This window comes from Trachemys scripta, chromosome 22, assembly GCF_013100865.1.
Source record: "Trachemys scripta elegans isolate TJP31775 chromosome 22, CAS_Tse_1.0, whole genome shotgun sequence".
In the NCBI taxonomy this organism is placed as follows: Eukaryota; Metazoa; Chordata; order Testudines; family Emydidae; genus Trachemys; species Trachemys scripta.
The window spans coordinates 12,905,830-12,920,681 of NC_048319.1; the positions used below are offsets into that span (position 1 = coordinate 12,905,830).

General features: G+C 60.0%; 1 protein-coding gene across 1 annotated transcript in view; it reads right to left on the reverse strand.

Annotated features, from left to right (window-relative positions):
- The window catches only part of MFSD12 (major facilitator superfamily domain containing 12), a 22,514-nt gene continuing 7,662 nt past the window's right edge, over window positions 1–14,852 (reverse strand). Inside the window, exons 2-10 of the mRNA XM_034755307.1 lie at window positions 10,023–10,233; window positions 8,042–8,165; window positions 7,643–7,840; window positions 6,489–6,581; window positions 6,125–6,217; window positions 2,893–3,063; window positions 2,291–2,385; window positions 1,728–1,858; window positions 1–497 (exon numbers count right to left, since the gene is read on the reverse strand). Coding sequence (XP_034611198.1) covers window positions 409–497; window positions 1,728–1,858; window positions 2,291–2,385; window positions 2,893–3,063; window positions 6,125–6,217; window positions 6,489–6,581; window positions 7,643–7,840; window positions 8,042–8,165; window positions 10,023–10,233 — 1,205 coding nt within the window. The 3' untranslated portion in view covers window positions 1–408. The remainder of the gene's footprint in view (window positions 498–1,727; window positions 1,859–2,290; window positions 2,386–2,892; window positions 3,064–6,124; window positions 6,218–6,488; window positions 6,582–7,642; window positions 7,841–8,041; window positions 8,166–10,022; window positions 10,234–14,852) is intronic.

Below are 14,852 nucleotides of genomic sequence, written 5' to 3' on the forward strand. Positions count from 1 at the left end.
TGTCCTTCAGACGTCCTCTCTTTACTCAGGATGGCACTCATTTAAAAAAGTGTTATTCACAGACAGATTGCACAACACGTGTTAAAACGTACAGGTTCTTGAGTGCCCCCTTCCCACAGTGCATGGGGCAGATCTGATTCATGCCGCCGCCCGGCAAGTCCTAGGATTGGACATGTGCAAAGACATGGGATTCCCCCCGCTGCCAGCAGGGGGGCGACGTTACACAGTGACGGGGGAAGGAAAGTCCGTGCAAAGTGGCGGGAGGGAGATGCAAAGGAACAGGCCGACCTGCTGCACGACCTCAGCACCGGCCCTGCCCCGGGTCCCAGCATCAGTTCCCTTCCCTTGGAGCATCCCCGGTATAAAGTGCAAGTGGCGCGGTCCCGGTTCCGAGTGCGAGCGCCCGGCTCAGTTGACGGTGCTGCTTCGACTCCTTTCCCCTGTGCTCCCAGCCTCGCCCGGCCCTGCCCCTGCCAGCGGCAGCACCGAGACGTCATCTGCAGCAGAGAGAAACAGCAGCAGGTTGGCCTTTGGGTTAACAGGTCCCCAGGCCCTGAGGTGCCCCCTCCAGGCATGGGACATAGGGCAGAAAAGCACTAAGCAGCTGACTGACAGGACCCCCGTCTGCATCCCGTGGCCCCAAGCTTAGACTGGGCCTGCCCACTAGTGTCCACCTTAACCCAGGGGGCCCAGGGGCTTCCACCGGGGGCGGGGGGATAACTAACAGGAGGCAATGTTTTCTCCAGAGCCAGAGCAGACGTCCTGCCCCAGCCACCCTCCCTGTCGAGAAGCATGAAGCACTCTGGGCCTGTGGCATTTTACGCGGTTACAAGAATCGTACCCTCATTCCCTGCTCACCCTCAGGGCAGCGGGTGCACAAATCCCTTGGGCAGCTTTGAAAGGTCTCAGCCCACATCTGCCAGCCCCGCTGGAGAGCACCCAGGCAAGGCCAGCTACACGCCAGCACGGATCACAGCCACCTGGCGCCCAGCCCTGTGCTCTGACCACTAGCCCCGCTGCCTCCCACCAGGTCTTGGCCAAGAGACACCAGCTTCACAGGAGCGAGGGTACGTCTACGCTGAAACGTTAACGAAGATGCTCCAAGCCGCCAGGAGAGAGCTCTCCCCCTGCCCCCGAGGGGTGGTAGCAGCTCTCCCATGGACAGCGCTGTCTACACGGGGGTTAGGTCGGTATAACTACCCTGCTCAGGGAGGTGGGGACCAGACCTCAGAGAGCAGCAGGAGCAGAGGCTGGGCAGCGCCCCCAGTGTTCAGCTAAGGAGCTGCAGTGGCCCCCAAAATCCAGCGCCCCATAGTCACATTAGAGCTGAGTCGGCAGGGTGAGGGAGGTGCGGGGGGGGGCGGTGAGCATCTGCTAACAGGCCTGGCCCCCCAGCTCAGCAGTGCCTCAGCTTAAGCCCTCTTCATTTCACCCCCAGTGGTTCTGTGTAAGTCACCATGTCAGAGGAGAGCGGGTTTTCTAGCCCATTTCAATGCCTCTGGTGCGGTTATCTGGCTCCCCTACAGCACCTCCTGGTGGAAGTGGCTGGAACTGGAGTTGCTGTGAGCTTCCCCACAGCCAGCCTTCATACAGCCCCCCTGCTGGGACTGGGGTAGCAGAGAACGCCCCCCCACAGCCAGCAGGATCTGAAGACAGACGCGCCTCCCCCCCCCCCCAAACCAGCCCCCGCTCTGCTGCCAGCCCCTCCTCCAGGACACAGGACTCACGGAATCGGACCCGGATTGGCCAGATCATAATGCAGCACAGACACACGATGGCGGCCACAGCAACACCCCCGGTGACGACCACCATCACCCAGTGGTAGAACTCGACGCAGCCGGCGCAGCAGAGCTGGGTCCTGAAGGCAAAGGGACAAGTGAGGCTCCAGCAGAGACCCCGGCTCCCCCAGCCCCACGCACGCACCGGAGAGGGGACAGTCACTGCAGGGGGAAGGCAGGCTGGCAGCTGCCCCCAGTGGGGCTGGGAGGGGGCACGTGCTGGCTCTGGGGATGGCACAATGCAGTGGTAAGGCACCGCCAGAGTGTACCGCATCCCCCCGCTGGTTGGCCTACGACAGGCGGCAGCTAGGGGAGCAACTCTTCAGCACAAGCAACGGGGGACTGTGCTGGGAGCTAGAAGGTCTTGGGGTCTCCCATGGGGCGAGGGGAAGGGCTGGTAGATGCTCTGGACTGGGTGACTGGTTTGCTGCCAGAGGGGAACAGCGGTGCCTGCCGCAGGGGTCTTCTCCAGCAGCCCCAGGCCCACGTCCCAGGCCAGCCGCGACACTTACGGGCAGGGGTGCAGGTTCTGGATGGCCATCACCGCCACCCCGTTGGCCACTTTGTCCGTGAAGCTCATGGCCCCATAGACGAAAGCTCCGCTGTGCTGCAGGGAAACGAACAGCATCAGCCTCATTCCACACCCCAGGGCTCGACCCACCCACGTCTCTGCCTCCTCTGGCATCTCCCGCAGCCGCCCCGGGCTCCCTGCAGACGCACGCTGGGACCCCCTAGTCCTCGCTCACCCAACTCAGGGCGGGCGCAGCTCGGATCAGCCAGGTACAGAATCAGGGAGTCTCGTGCCCTCTTGTGGGCAAACTCGCTCCTGCAGCAGAAGCTAATTCCCGTCTGGTACCAGGGCCAGCGCCCCGTTCTGTACAGACCCCCAGGCTCTCTAAAGCCCCTTCAGAAACCCAGGAAGGGCGACGGCCCCACAAACCCAGAGAGCCTGGGACGCCTGTGCTGGACTACGCTGTGCTGAAGGAAGGCAGCCCTGTTCAGTGACCCCTGCCGGGCCCGGCAAAGGGGAGGTGGTACCCACTGCTCTACCCCCAGGGGCACTAGCTGGGCAGCGGCTGCACCCATCCTATCACTCGCCCCCGCAGGAACCTACCGTGTTGCTCCCAATGAGGTCAGCCGTCATGGAGAGGGATGTGACCAAGATGGTGGCCGAGCCAGCCCCGAGCAGCACAGCTGCTCCATAAACCTCCGCTCCCAACCGGCTGTCCAGGGCCACCCAGGAGGCGAAGGCCAGGATAATGAGTAACCCCATGAAGTAGGTCAGCTGCTCGGAGGCAAAGGGCAGGGAGAGAAGTGGGGAGGGGAGAAACACTCATTAAACCCAGGACTCCCCAGAGCTGCAGTACATAGGTTCATGTATAGGAAGGATGCAGAGAAACTGGAAAAGATACAAAGGCGAGCGACAAGGACGATCAAAGGGCTGGAATGCAGCCAGACGAGCAAAGGCTGAAGGAAGGGGGTGGGTTAGTTTGGAAAAAGAGGAGATTGAGGGGGGACATGGTAGCGATCTTCAAATACTTGACAGGCTGCCATAAGAAAGATGGAGAAACGTTCTTCTCTTGCGCCACACAGGGCAGGACAAGAGGCAGTGGGTTCCAACGACAGCGGAGCAGATTTAGATTAAATCTCAGTAAGAACAGTAGGACAACGGACCAGACCTGCCTCGGGAGTTGTGGAAGCCCCTTCACTGGAGGTTTTCGAAAGGAGGCTGGAGCCATTTGCCTTGGATGGTGCAGTCACAGCAAATCCTGCCTCTTGGCAGGGGTTAGACTAGGTCAGGGGCTCTCGACCTTTCCAGACGACTGCCCCCCTTGCAGGAGGCGGATGTCTCATGTACCCCCAAGTCTCACCTCACTTCAACACGACTTGCTCACAAAATCAGCCATAAAAATACGAGAGTCTCAGCCACACGGCTACTGGAAAACTGCCTCTTTTCTCGTTTTGTCTGTATGAAATGTTAGTTTGTTCTGACTTGGCTGGTGCTTTTTCTGTAGCCTGGTGTAAAACTAGGCAAATCTCTGGCTGAGTTGATGTATGCCCTGGAAAACCCCTGCGTACCCCCATGGTTACACGTTGAGAACCCCTGGACTAGATGACCCTTGCGGTCCCTCCTAACCCCATGGCTCTATGATCACCCTCCAGCTCTATGCTAGGGGTCAGAAGTGCTGTTGGGGGTGGGGTGGGAGGAGCAGGGGGCTGTGGGCCAGATCAAGGTGTTTTGGCAGAGCTGCGTGGCCAGGTTCAGAGGCCGTTTGGGTACTTGGCTAAGGGGATCGTATTTTCAAGGTCCAAAGGCAGGATAGTTCTGCCGTAATTGTTAGTGCCACGAGATTCCTGCACAGGACACCATTGGTTCTGAACGCGCCACGGTTTCCCTTGTTCTTGCAGCCGGAAGGGTAAATAAGAGTATTCCCGGACTTCCTCCCTGCCCGGCTCTGAACGCCTTTCCGAAGTGGGGCGACCAGAACCGAGCAGCGGGCACCCCAACAGGTCACAGTGACATGACCCTGTTCGTAGTGCAGCAGCACCTCCCGCCCCCCAGTTCGACAGGGAGGCAGAGGGCAGTGCTGATGTGAAGAGGACAGCCAGGGAGGGAGAGTTGATATTTAAGCTAAAACTCCATCTCTTATTAGCGGACGAATTCCTTGTCTGTGGGTGGTTGTGGCAGGCCTGGAACAGGGCTGGGGTCCGTGCACGGAGCTGTGTGGGGAGCAGGAGAGGTGGCCAGACAAGGGAGGGCAAGTAGTTTAGACGGGACACTGGAGAGGACGGGGGAATTTACACCATCGGGGGCTGATTTTCTGGAGAGCCGAGCGTGCACCTCAATCTGGGATCCAGGGGAGCTGCAGGTTCAGGATCAGGCCCCTCTCCTCTGGGACTCTGACCCCTGCTCTGCACGGCCCAATAGCGGATTTGGATGCCGACGGTGCATCGAGCAGCCCCTTCCAAGGAGCTGAGCCCACCCCCCCGTGACAGACTGCACCCCATAATCCCCTCTTAAATGCACAGCAGAGTCACCACGCAGGAAAGGGAGACCAAGGAAGGTCAAGCGCTACCAGCCTTTCCTGTGGACTCTGTCTCCTGAATGTCTCATAGACTCATAGACATTAAGGTCAGAAGGGACCATTATGATCATCTGGTCTGACCCCCTGCATGCTGCAGGCCGCAAGACCCTTCCCTGGACTCTACCGTTGAAGTCCCCAATCCTGTGTTTTAGTGACTTCAATCGGCTGAGACCCTCCTGCTAGTGATCCCTGCCCCATGCTGCGGAGGAAGGCGAAAAACCTCCAGAGGCTCAGCCAATCTACCCTGGAGGAAAATTCCTTCCCGACCCCAAATATGGCGATCAGTAATACCCCGAGCATATAGGCAAGAGTCTCCAGCCTGACCCTTGTTGGCCATTATGCTGTTCATGTACCATTGCTTGGTTTTCCTTGGCTACTATGTTTTATCATTAAACCATTCCCTCCATAAACTTATCCAACTTAATCTTAAAACCAGACAGGTCTGTCGCCCCCACCGTTTCCCTCGGAAGGCCGTTCCAATATTTCACCCCTCTGATGGTCAGCTGGAAACGTTTTCCAAGGGGGCTATCAAAGGAGGGACAAGCCCCCCACAACCTCCCTCCCCATCGATTCGCTGCACCAGAAGGAACAAAGGAAGCAGCCAGTGAACAGAAGACGGGCTCCTGGCCCGAGGAGTTTGACCAGGAAGGCTGTTGAGAGCACGTGGGGAGAAAGACTTTGCCTGGCATTTAGCCTAGTTTGGTAAGCGTAGCTGGTGCCTTGCTTCGGCTTTGTTTTCCTTGTAACCATTTCTGGCTTTTCGTACTCACTGAAAGTCTCGCGGTCGGTAACAAACGGGGGGTGTTGCTTTAGCTAATAGAGCGTGTTTGAGCAGACGTGGCTGGGAAACTCCACTTGGGGGAAGTTATGGGCTAGCGTTTCTAGTCATAAAGCAACAGGCTCTAGATAAGTTTGTGTTGTCCGGGGCGGGCGGGGCAGCGCCGGACACGCCCTGCTGGGGGGAAGCTGGGGCCGGCAGCGTGTGGTGCTCCCAGGGTGGGGAGAGCCAAGGCATGGCCGGCTGCAGCACCCAGACGGGGCTGGGAGGGACTCCCGTGCTGGCGGCTACAGCAGCAAAGCACGTAAAGGGCAGGGGTGCCACCAGGGTAGAGGGCACATCACACCCACCCAGCATGAGCCGTTTGTTCAGGGCACCTCCTAGGTGCCTGGGTCACTCCTGCCGACGGGCATCTCCCCGCAGGCCCAAACGTGCGTGGTTACAGCGGGACGCTGCCCCCCATTCTCCCGCAAGCTACTCACGTTTCGGCCGATCCACCTGTTGACGGGCTTCATGAGGAAGGAGGAGAGGAAGCCGCTGATGTACATCACCAGGGGGATGGTGGCGATGAATTTCTGGGGAGGAGAGAGACAGAGCAGAGTGCTTGGCTCACAGACGTTCCAAGGGTCTGTGCCCCCCCCCCCCTCCACTGCTGGGATCCCCTGCCCTATTCTGCCTTCCACCAGCCACCCAGGGGGTTCCCCACTTATAACCCAGCCCCTCCAGCAACACAGGGACCCCCCCATGGGCATCGCAGGATTGTCCTGGTCGAGCCGGTGCCTGGTGTGAAGTGACGCCCCGTGCTGGGCTGGACCTGCCCACTGGCGCCCCCTGCTGCTCACTCACCTTGGGCAGCATCAGCGAGTTGGTCAGGTACATGGCGATGTAGGTCTGGGACAGGTTGACAATCAGCCGCGTGGCCATGTACAGCATCGCCACCTAGAGGGAGACACGCCAGCCATTACGCCAGCCACGCCCCTGCCCTCCAGCCCAGCTCTGAGTGGTTTGTGCTGGAAGGAATGGAGACCCTGAGGCTCATGGCCCATGTCTCCCCCAGGCGGGCAGAGGACCAGGGCCATCGCAGCTACAGGATGCAGAGCCAAGGAGCCAGCACAGGCCAGTCCTGCAGGCCCCTGTAGAAAGCTGTGGGGCAGAAGACAGAGGTTCCTGTACCAAAGGGGGCTTCTCTCCTACCGCACAAGTGTCCCTCCCCCAATAACGAGCCCCTTTGAATCTAGAGTCATTACCTGCCTCGCTGGGGTGCCCACAGGCCTGGCCGGCTGGGCGCAGGGACACGTGGCCAGGTCTGAGCGTCCTGAGTGGGGCGTCTCTCTCCCCTCAGGTCACCTGTGCTGCTGCTCAAACCCTCCAGCACCCCTTCTCCTTGGCACCCACTAGGGAGGCAGTGCTGTTCCTGCCTTGGCCTGAGGGGGCGCTGTTGAGCCATCCAAAGCTCTGCTTCTCCCCAGCCCCAGAGGGCGACAGTCCAGGCCCAGCAACACGCCCTGGGTGCCACACAGCTGTGCAAAGCCCCAGAGAGCCGCAGGGGCAGACAGCTGCTGGCCACACTCCCGCGCTCTCCCCGGCAGGTCCCGGAGGGGCGGGCAGCCCATCACACCCGGCACCGGACGCTCCTGACCCAGCACCAGGTGCTGAGCCGCGGGGACAATGCAGGGGCCGGTGCTCAGTAGCTATCTGGGGGCTCCTGTGTCCGGGGGGGGGGGGGGGGGGGGTGGGGGGGGGCGGCCATGGCAAAAGCCACCAGCACTGCTGGCATGACTGGGAGGCCAAGCCTGGAGACTGGCCTCCCCTCCCAGCAGGGCACGGCCAAGGCAGGGGTCCGAGGGTGCACGGCTGGGGGCATCAGGTGCCTGCCTGTGCCGCACCTGACCTGTGGATACAGAGATCCAGCTGCCAGGCCTGCCACACAGCTATGCCCATCGCTTGCGAGGCCCCCTGCTCCCCACACACCTGTCCCCCTCACCGGGCACACCCCGTACCTGGTAGAAGGCAGGCTCCTGCAGCCAGTGTTTCCACAGTAGCAGTGGGCGCGGGGGGATTTTGTGCCCCTTCTGCAGCAGCGGCGTGTGCTCCTCGGGCTCGAGCAGCCTGGCCTGTGGGTGGCGCCGCTCCTTGGTGCCCAGGTGGAACAGGAGTGAGAACACAGCGCCCACCGCCACCACGATCAGGGACAGGTTCTGATGGGACAGGAAAGAGACTCAGCAAATCCTCAGGAAGCCAGGGGGTGGGGGTGGTTGGGGGGCACTTGGAGAGGGGAAGGCCGGTTTGATCCCAGTCTCTGCCGAGAGACCCACAACTGCCCCATAAGCCCTGCGCTGCCTCACAGCTTCTCCCCCATCACAGCTGCGCTGCCCGGGACTTGGCCCCGCCGCACTCACCCGGAAGATATGGATGTCAGGCTTGCCCAGCTGCTCCGTCGGCCCCGAGTGTCCGAGCTGGAAGTGCAGGAGCAGCCACGCCACGCCGTACACGGTGATGTTGGCCGCGACGGTGAAGGCGTACCTGGGGGAGAGGAGGCAGCGAGTCACGGGGCGCTCCCAGCCCGGGTGCCCACGTGCGCGAGAGGGAGGGGGAAACACTGCATGGTGGTGCAGAACAAGATCTGGAGCCTGAGCCGGTCACATCCCCCTCACATTCCACAGCCAGCGTCAGGCACGTCCGCAGCACAAACCCGCCCTTGGGGGGGGTGCGGGGGGGAAGGAGAACTGAGTGTGAACACTCCCGCGGGGGTGAATTTGCACAGACCAGCAGTGCTGCCCCCTGCTGGAGGGAGCCAGACTGGCCGGTGCAGTTGGGATTACGCTGCACAGAGAACAGAATCCCCAGACACCCGGAGGCGCTCCTGGGACGCAGACCCCAGTGGTGACGCTGGGCAGGGCATGCCAGGAGCTAGACCCCGCACAGGGTCCCTGTCCAGCAGCCGCGGTCCCAACCCCCCTTTAGATCCATGACAGCCGAGCCCAGGCTCTCCTCTGCCCCACGGGACCGCCCAGCCCTGCCCCGGTGCGTGGTCTAACAGGCGACCCGGGGGCTGTCCTGCAGCAGGGAGCTGCGAGGCTGCACGGGACAGACGGTTTGACGGACGGCAGCTTCTCAGAGAGGCAGCGAAGCCTCCCGCAGCCCCAGCGTGGCTCCACATCCTTCCTGTGGAGAGTTATCTGCTGGGTGCAGACCCAGTGCGGAGGGGACTTCCGCCCGCTGATGGCAGATAACCGGGCCTGTTTGCCGCTCGCCTGCTGATAAGAGACGCTTCCCCACATGCTGACTCCGCACCGCGCAGGCTGGAGGGGCCCGTAACGCTCCACCTGTGAAGCCATGGGGCCATTTCCCCCCCTCCGGGGTTTGCTGGGGGGGGGGCAGCCCCAGGCCCTGTTCACCTGCACAGCCACTCGCTGGTGCATGATGTGAGCGACTGACTCTTCTCGCTGAGTACAGCCCCCCCGCCCCTCCAGCTAGAATCACAACCAGGACCCCAGACCCAGCCACCCCCACGCTCCTCCGCCAGCCCCTCTAGCCAGGCCAGGGAGGCGGGGGAGATTTGACAGGTGTCTCGGTGTTTGAAACGGAGCCATCCGTCCCGCCGTCCTCTCCTGCAGCTGCCAGCCGAGGTGTGTGTGGGGGGTTGTTTACAACGTGCCTGTCGCTCTGGGCGCCCTCCGGATACGGGTTTGTGCAGGTGCTCGGGGGCTTCTCTACACCAAGCGGAGACCATGGACACGGCTACAAGCGGCACGTAGGCTCCTTGGGCCTGGCAGGGGGCAGGAGCTTGGCCCCCCGGTGCACCCCAGCACTGTTCAGAGGCCGGACGCAGCCCTTGGCCTCGCTCAGGAGACGAGTCCCTGGGGGGGGTCTCAGTCCCAGTGAGCAGCAGGATCCAGGCTCAGGAGAGGGGGGGTGCACGTGCCGGGGGTGGGGTGCCTACAGAGAGGTAGCGACCACCCTGGTCCCTATGCAGCCAGGCAGGCGTGCAGTGCAGCATGACAGCGAGTGGCACCCCCAGCCGGGCCATTCACACGGCACAGCTGTCTGCGGAGATCTCGGGTCCTCACACGCAGCTCTCCAAGGGAGGCTCCAGGACCAACACCTCCACCCAGGCTTCGCCGCACTGCTACCTCGGGGCGGGGTGTGTATGTGCCCCATCTGCTCTGGCTGCTGAGATCAGACACGCTCCCCCCTACGCTATTCGAGCGGTGCTGGTAACAGAGGGGGCGGTCGGAAAGTCACCCACACTAAGTGGGGAGAACAGCCCACTACTGGCTCACAGCTGATGGTGCTGCGCCTTTAGCTGCAGGAGAAGCAGCCTGTGCTGTTGTCACCAAGCCCCTGGTTCGAGGCCTGCCAGCACCCTTGGCTGGTTACCTGAGCGCTGTGAGCTCCACTTTCTCGTGGTCGGTGGTCACCAGCTCAGGGATGAGTGACAGGTGGGAGATCTGGGTGGCTGCCCAGCCGAACTGGAAGATGACTATGAAGGGGATGAAGTAGATGAGCGCGACCCACTGGGGCGTGGCCTCCGTGCAGCCCAGGCAGGGATTGAATATGAAGGGGAAGGACAGCAGGACGCAGACAGTCCCTGGGGAGGCAAGAGACAGGAGTTAGCGCTGGGCCCGGCTGGACACGAGGCCAGGAGGTGGGGGGAGAGACACCAGTCCCAAGTTTCTTGGGCACCCCACGGCGCACAGCAGGGATCTATGCCATGGGCAGAGTGTCTGCAACGCACTGGCCTGTAAAGCCAACTCCTCTCGTCTTCCCGCTCCTGCTCCGTGGGTACTCGGAGCCGGCAGCCCTCTGCCCAGGCAGCCAGCAAGTCCCTCTCCCCAGGGACTCCCAAGCTTACTCTGGTGGGGCTCCTGTCTCCGGCCAGGCTGCCTCGGGGGTGCCCGCCCGGCCTCCTGCTACCACAGCAGCTACTCGCAGGCCAGAGCCAAGCGCCTAGTCCAAATTACTGAAACTCAGCAGTTGGAAGCTCGCACAGTCAGCACTGCCGGCCAGTTCTGCACCGGGATGCTGTCCAGCCCCAGCAAGGTTCATTGTTATGCCCATTGTTATGCCCTTCAACCCGGGGGGGGGGGGGGGAGAGGGCAGAGCCACGCCCAGCCCCAGAGTCAGACAGTCTGTGTAGTACCCAGGAGCTACGATGCCAGGCCCTGATCCAAACACGGGACCGTGCTCCTTAGGGCGCAGGCACAGTGAGCCGCCGACGCCGGAACAACGCAGATCTCAGCCAGAGACTTGCCCTGAGGACTGAGGAGCCAGCCCCATGGCTGTAGAGTGCTGGACTCTGCCCCATAGAGCTGGGCAGCCCTAGAGCAGCGTCTGGTCCTCGCAATGCTGCCCGGGCCAGCAAGGACTCAGGGGGATTCTCCAATCCGGAGAGTTGGCAGAGCCAGCCGCCAGGGGCAGGGGAAAAGGGTCCGGGAGAGCCGGTCTACAACCCAACGCAGCTCCGCCCGCCGCCTGGCTCCAATCCAAGCAAGCGCCGTTACCCCAGCGGCATGGGTCACACGAGGGGGCACAGACACGGCCCCACCTGGGTCTAGTGAGGCGAGACTGGTGCTTAGCCCAGACGGCTGCTGTCTGCACACCTGAGCCCCGGATTGCTTGGGGCTTTGCCATTCCTAGCACAACGCGACAGCTGAACGTTCGTCGCTGAACAGACCCACTGGCTGGTTATTCCCCCGCCCCGCAGGGCGCTGGCTCCAGCCCGTCCTTCACAGGCACTGCACTAGAGGGGATTTTGGAGAACGCCCCCCATCCCCTCGGGAAGGCCTGTGGCCTTCACTGGCCAGAGAAGCCCACAAGGTTTGGGGTCTGACCCCTCAGCATCTGGTGGTAGTTGAGGGCTGGTCACCCATCAACCCAGTCCTGCTCATCCCCCTGTGACTCGCCCACGGCCCCCCCCTCCGCATGCCCCAGCCCACCCCCCCAGAGCAGGCTTTGCTACCGGTGAGCAGCCAGCGATAGGAGGGACAAGGGCACATACACCATCCCCAGGAGACGGCAAAGGGCGAGAAAGGGCTGGCCAGGAGAGACAGCACAGTGTGGCTAACGGGCCATTTCCTTCCGCTGCTGGAGCGGGCCGAGAGCCTCCATCCCTTGGCCGGAGGAAAACGACCATGCTGAGAACAGGGAAGCCAGAAGGCAGCACAAGCCGCGCCCTTGCGCATTCGCCGGGGCCCAAGATCAGCGCATCAGAGGCACCGATGGCCCAGCAGGCCTAGGAACCTCATCGCGAGTCTGCACGCCGGCCCCCCGCGTCCCAGCCCAGCCCAGCCCAGCGTCACCGTTCTGCCCAGCTGCTTTCTCCACACCCCGCGGTGGTTTCAGTTTCCTAAAAAGCCCAGCAGGGCCAGAAACCAATTCCAGGTGGAGTCAGAGCGAAACCAGAGACGCTCCCCGCAGCTCCTGTTCCCCCTCTCTGTCAGCGTACGCATCAGAGCCAAAAGTGCCTTCCAGCTTCAAGTCCCTAGCACTGGGCCACAGCCCTTCACGCGTGGCCTGCTGCCTAACACGCATCCCGGAGCGCGCAGAGACGCTCCTTCCCAGCCACGGAAACCAGCTATGTCGCTCGCGGGCACCGCAGCTGGCGCAATCTCTTCCGCCATCAGCATGGGTCTGCCCCAGATAAGGGGCAGATAAAGGCCCTGTTGCACCAGGCGCTGCAGACCCTTGGCGCAAGTCCCTGCCCTGCAGGCCCAACAATCTCAGGCCTTGTCTAAACAGGAAAGTGGCACCAGTTCAGGCTACCAGTGTGAATCTGAACCCACTCAGGGCTTGTCTACACATGAAAACTAATCCAGATCAAGGCAGGATAGGAATGGAAAGCAGATTAGCCATTCCTGATTAATGCCACGTGTAGACAAACCCTTAGACCAGTGGTTCCCAAACTGGGGTTCGCGAAATGTTACGGGGTTCTCGGGAAAAAATTCTCTAATGGCGGACAGAGCTGTCCCTAGGGACCCCGGGCAGCATGGGACGAGCAGCCCGGAGCCCCTGGACTTCCAAGAGCTAAGCAGATCTATCACATTGAGAAGATTTAAACGTCAAGACTCTTTATAAGAAATGGAAAGGGAGGGGGATATTTTTTGCTGTTTTTAAAATTAAATAGGCAGCTAGTATTGTTTTTAAAAGGATTATGAAGAACAACTTTAAGCTTTGTTGTAACGTGCATTGTTTGCTTGAACTGCTCAAGACCCGAATGCTTGTATAAGAGGAATGCTTTGAGTTGGCTTCTTAGATACCTTGATGCTGTTTCACATCTGATACTCCTTGATGAAACATAGGCGCCTTGTCTTATAAGAGGTTTATCCAAAGTGATACAAGCTACAAAAGCGAGATCTTGGAAGAGTGTTGCCATTTTCATAATGTAACAAAAGTACTGTAATGATAAATAATTAATAATAGTGTGTAATAAGCATGTCATAAAAACAAATTTTATATTTCCAAGATCACTGCTTTTATCATTTATACTCCGGTAAAGGAGAAAATCCCTGGAAATATTCTTTTTTAGGAGGGGGTTCGCGAGACTGGACATTTTGGTGAAAGGGGTTCACAGGTTGTTAAAGTTTGGGAACCACTGCCTTAGACCCTATAGCTGAAACTTAGGTCAACCCAACTAAGACACTCAGGGGTGTGAAAATCCCACCCGAGGTGTCGTTAAACTGAACTAAGACCTGGTGTCGGCCCAGCTGCCGCCTCGAGGGGGTGGATCGACTACTGCATCGAAACCCCCTTCTGCCGCTGTAGCACGTCTATACCACAGTGGCCGAGCTGCAGCGCCCAGCTGTGCAGCTGAAACACTGTAGTGTTGGCACATGCTAAGTCAGTGCAGCACATGCCCACCCCCACCCCCACCCCCGTGGGGATGCTCGTCAGCGCAAGGGGAGCTCGTTTCACTTTAACATAAACCTGTTCAACTCGGAGATATTTTCCTTTAGCCTCTTACACCGGAGCCAGGGCATCCACACTGGGGCTGGGGGGTTAATTTCCCCTTAAATTAAACCAGGTCAGCTCTCACATACACCAGCCCCAAGACAAAGGGTTCCCTAGGGAGGTGGTGGAATCTCCGTCCTTGGAGGTTTTTAAGGCCCGGCTTGACAAAGCCCTGGCTGGGATGATTTAGTTGGTGTTGGTCCTCCGTTGAACAGGGGGTTGGACTAAATGACCTCCTGAGGTCCCTTCCAATCCTGATATTCTATGATTTCTAAGGGAACACTCCCCCCCTGCCCCTTGTAAAATGGGGAACCAAGGCTCAGTGAGGACGAAATGACTCAGGAAGGGGGGGGGGCAGAGCTGGGGAATCCACCCAAATCTCATGAGTCCCAGTTCAACTCTTTAACCATGAGATCCTCTCCCCTCCATGGCATCACCTATTCCCCCATCACCCCGGATGGCACAGTTCCCCCCCTGAACTGACTCATTAACTGGAAGAGGAACCCACTTGCGATGGGGGGGAGGGGGAGAAATCACTCGTATTTTGCAACCAATATCATGACCCCATAGTTAGTGCAGTGCTAGACTTGTTCTTCCCTCGCTCCTTGCGGGCCTGGTCCGCCTTAGACAAGTTACCTGCTGCCAACAACAGGTTCACTGCAGCTGGCGCTAGGCGTGGCCTCCTAACATGGTCTGGAGGCACATTTCACTGCAACCGTCGTTGCCAATGGGCAGATTTCCTAGCCTAAGCCAGACCTCTGCCCCCCATACATTTACCCATCTGTGATCAGCTCCACGCTACGCGCCTCGGCTGTCCATCCCGGAGCACACAGAGATCAGTCTTTGTGGAATTGGTAGGAAGTTGGCCTCAGGACAGGACCCACAAGCTTTGAGTGGATTTTGATACGCCTTTCACAACAGATTAGCTCTGCCCAAGCTTGAAAGCATCCCCTTATTCCAGGATCAAAAGCCTGAACTCAAAGACCAAGATTGGGGCTGTACACTGCCCTTGAGTGGGGACATCAATGGGGGCTGTGTCTCAATGCAGCCCCCAGTGCTGGGCAGAACTGCAATGGCACGAAAGGATTCAGGCCCACCGTGCTTTTCATCTGGGCCATCGGCAGCTCCTGGACTCCTGCAGCTCAAGCCAGCAGCCCCAGGAAGGTCTGTTCCCCAACGTGTCCTCATAACAGGTTCACGTGAATAACGGCCTTGCACAAGACACAAGATGAAAGAGGTTCCTGTCATCTGGAGATAAAA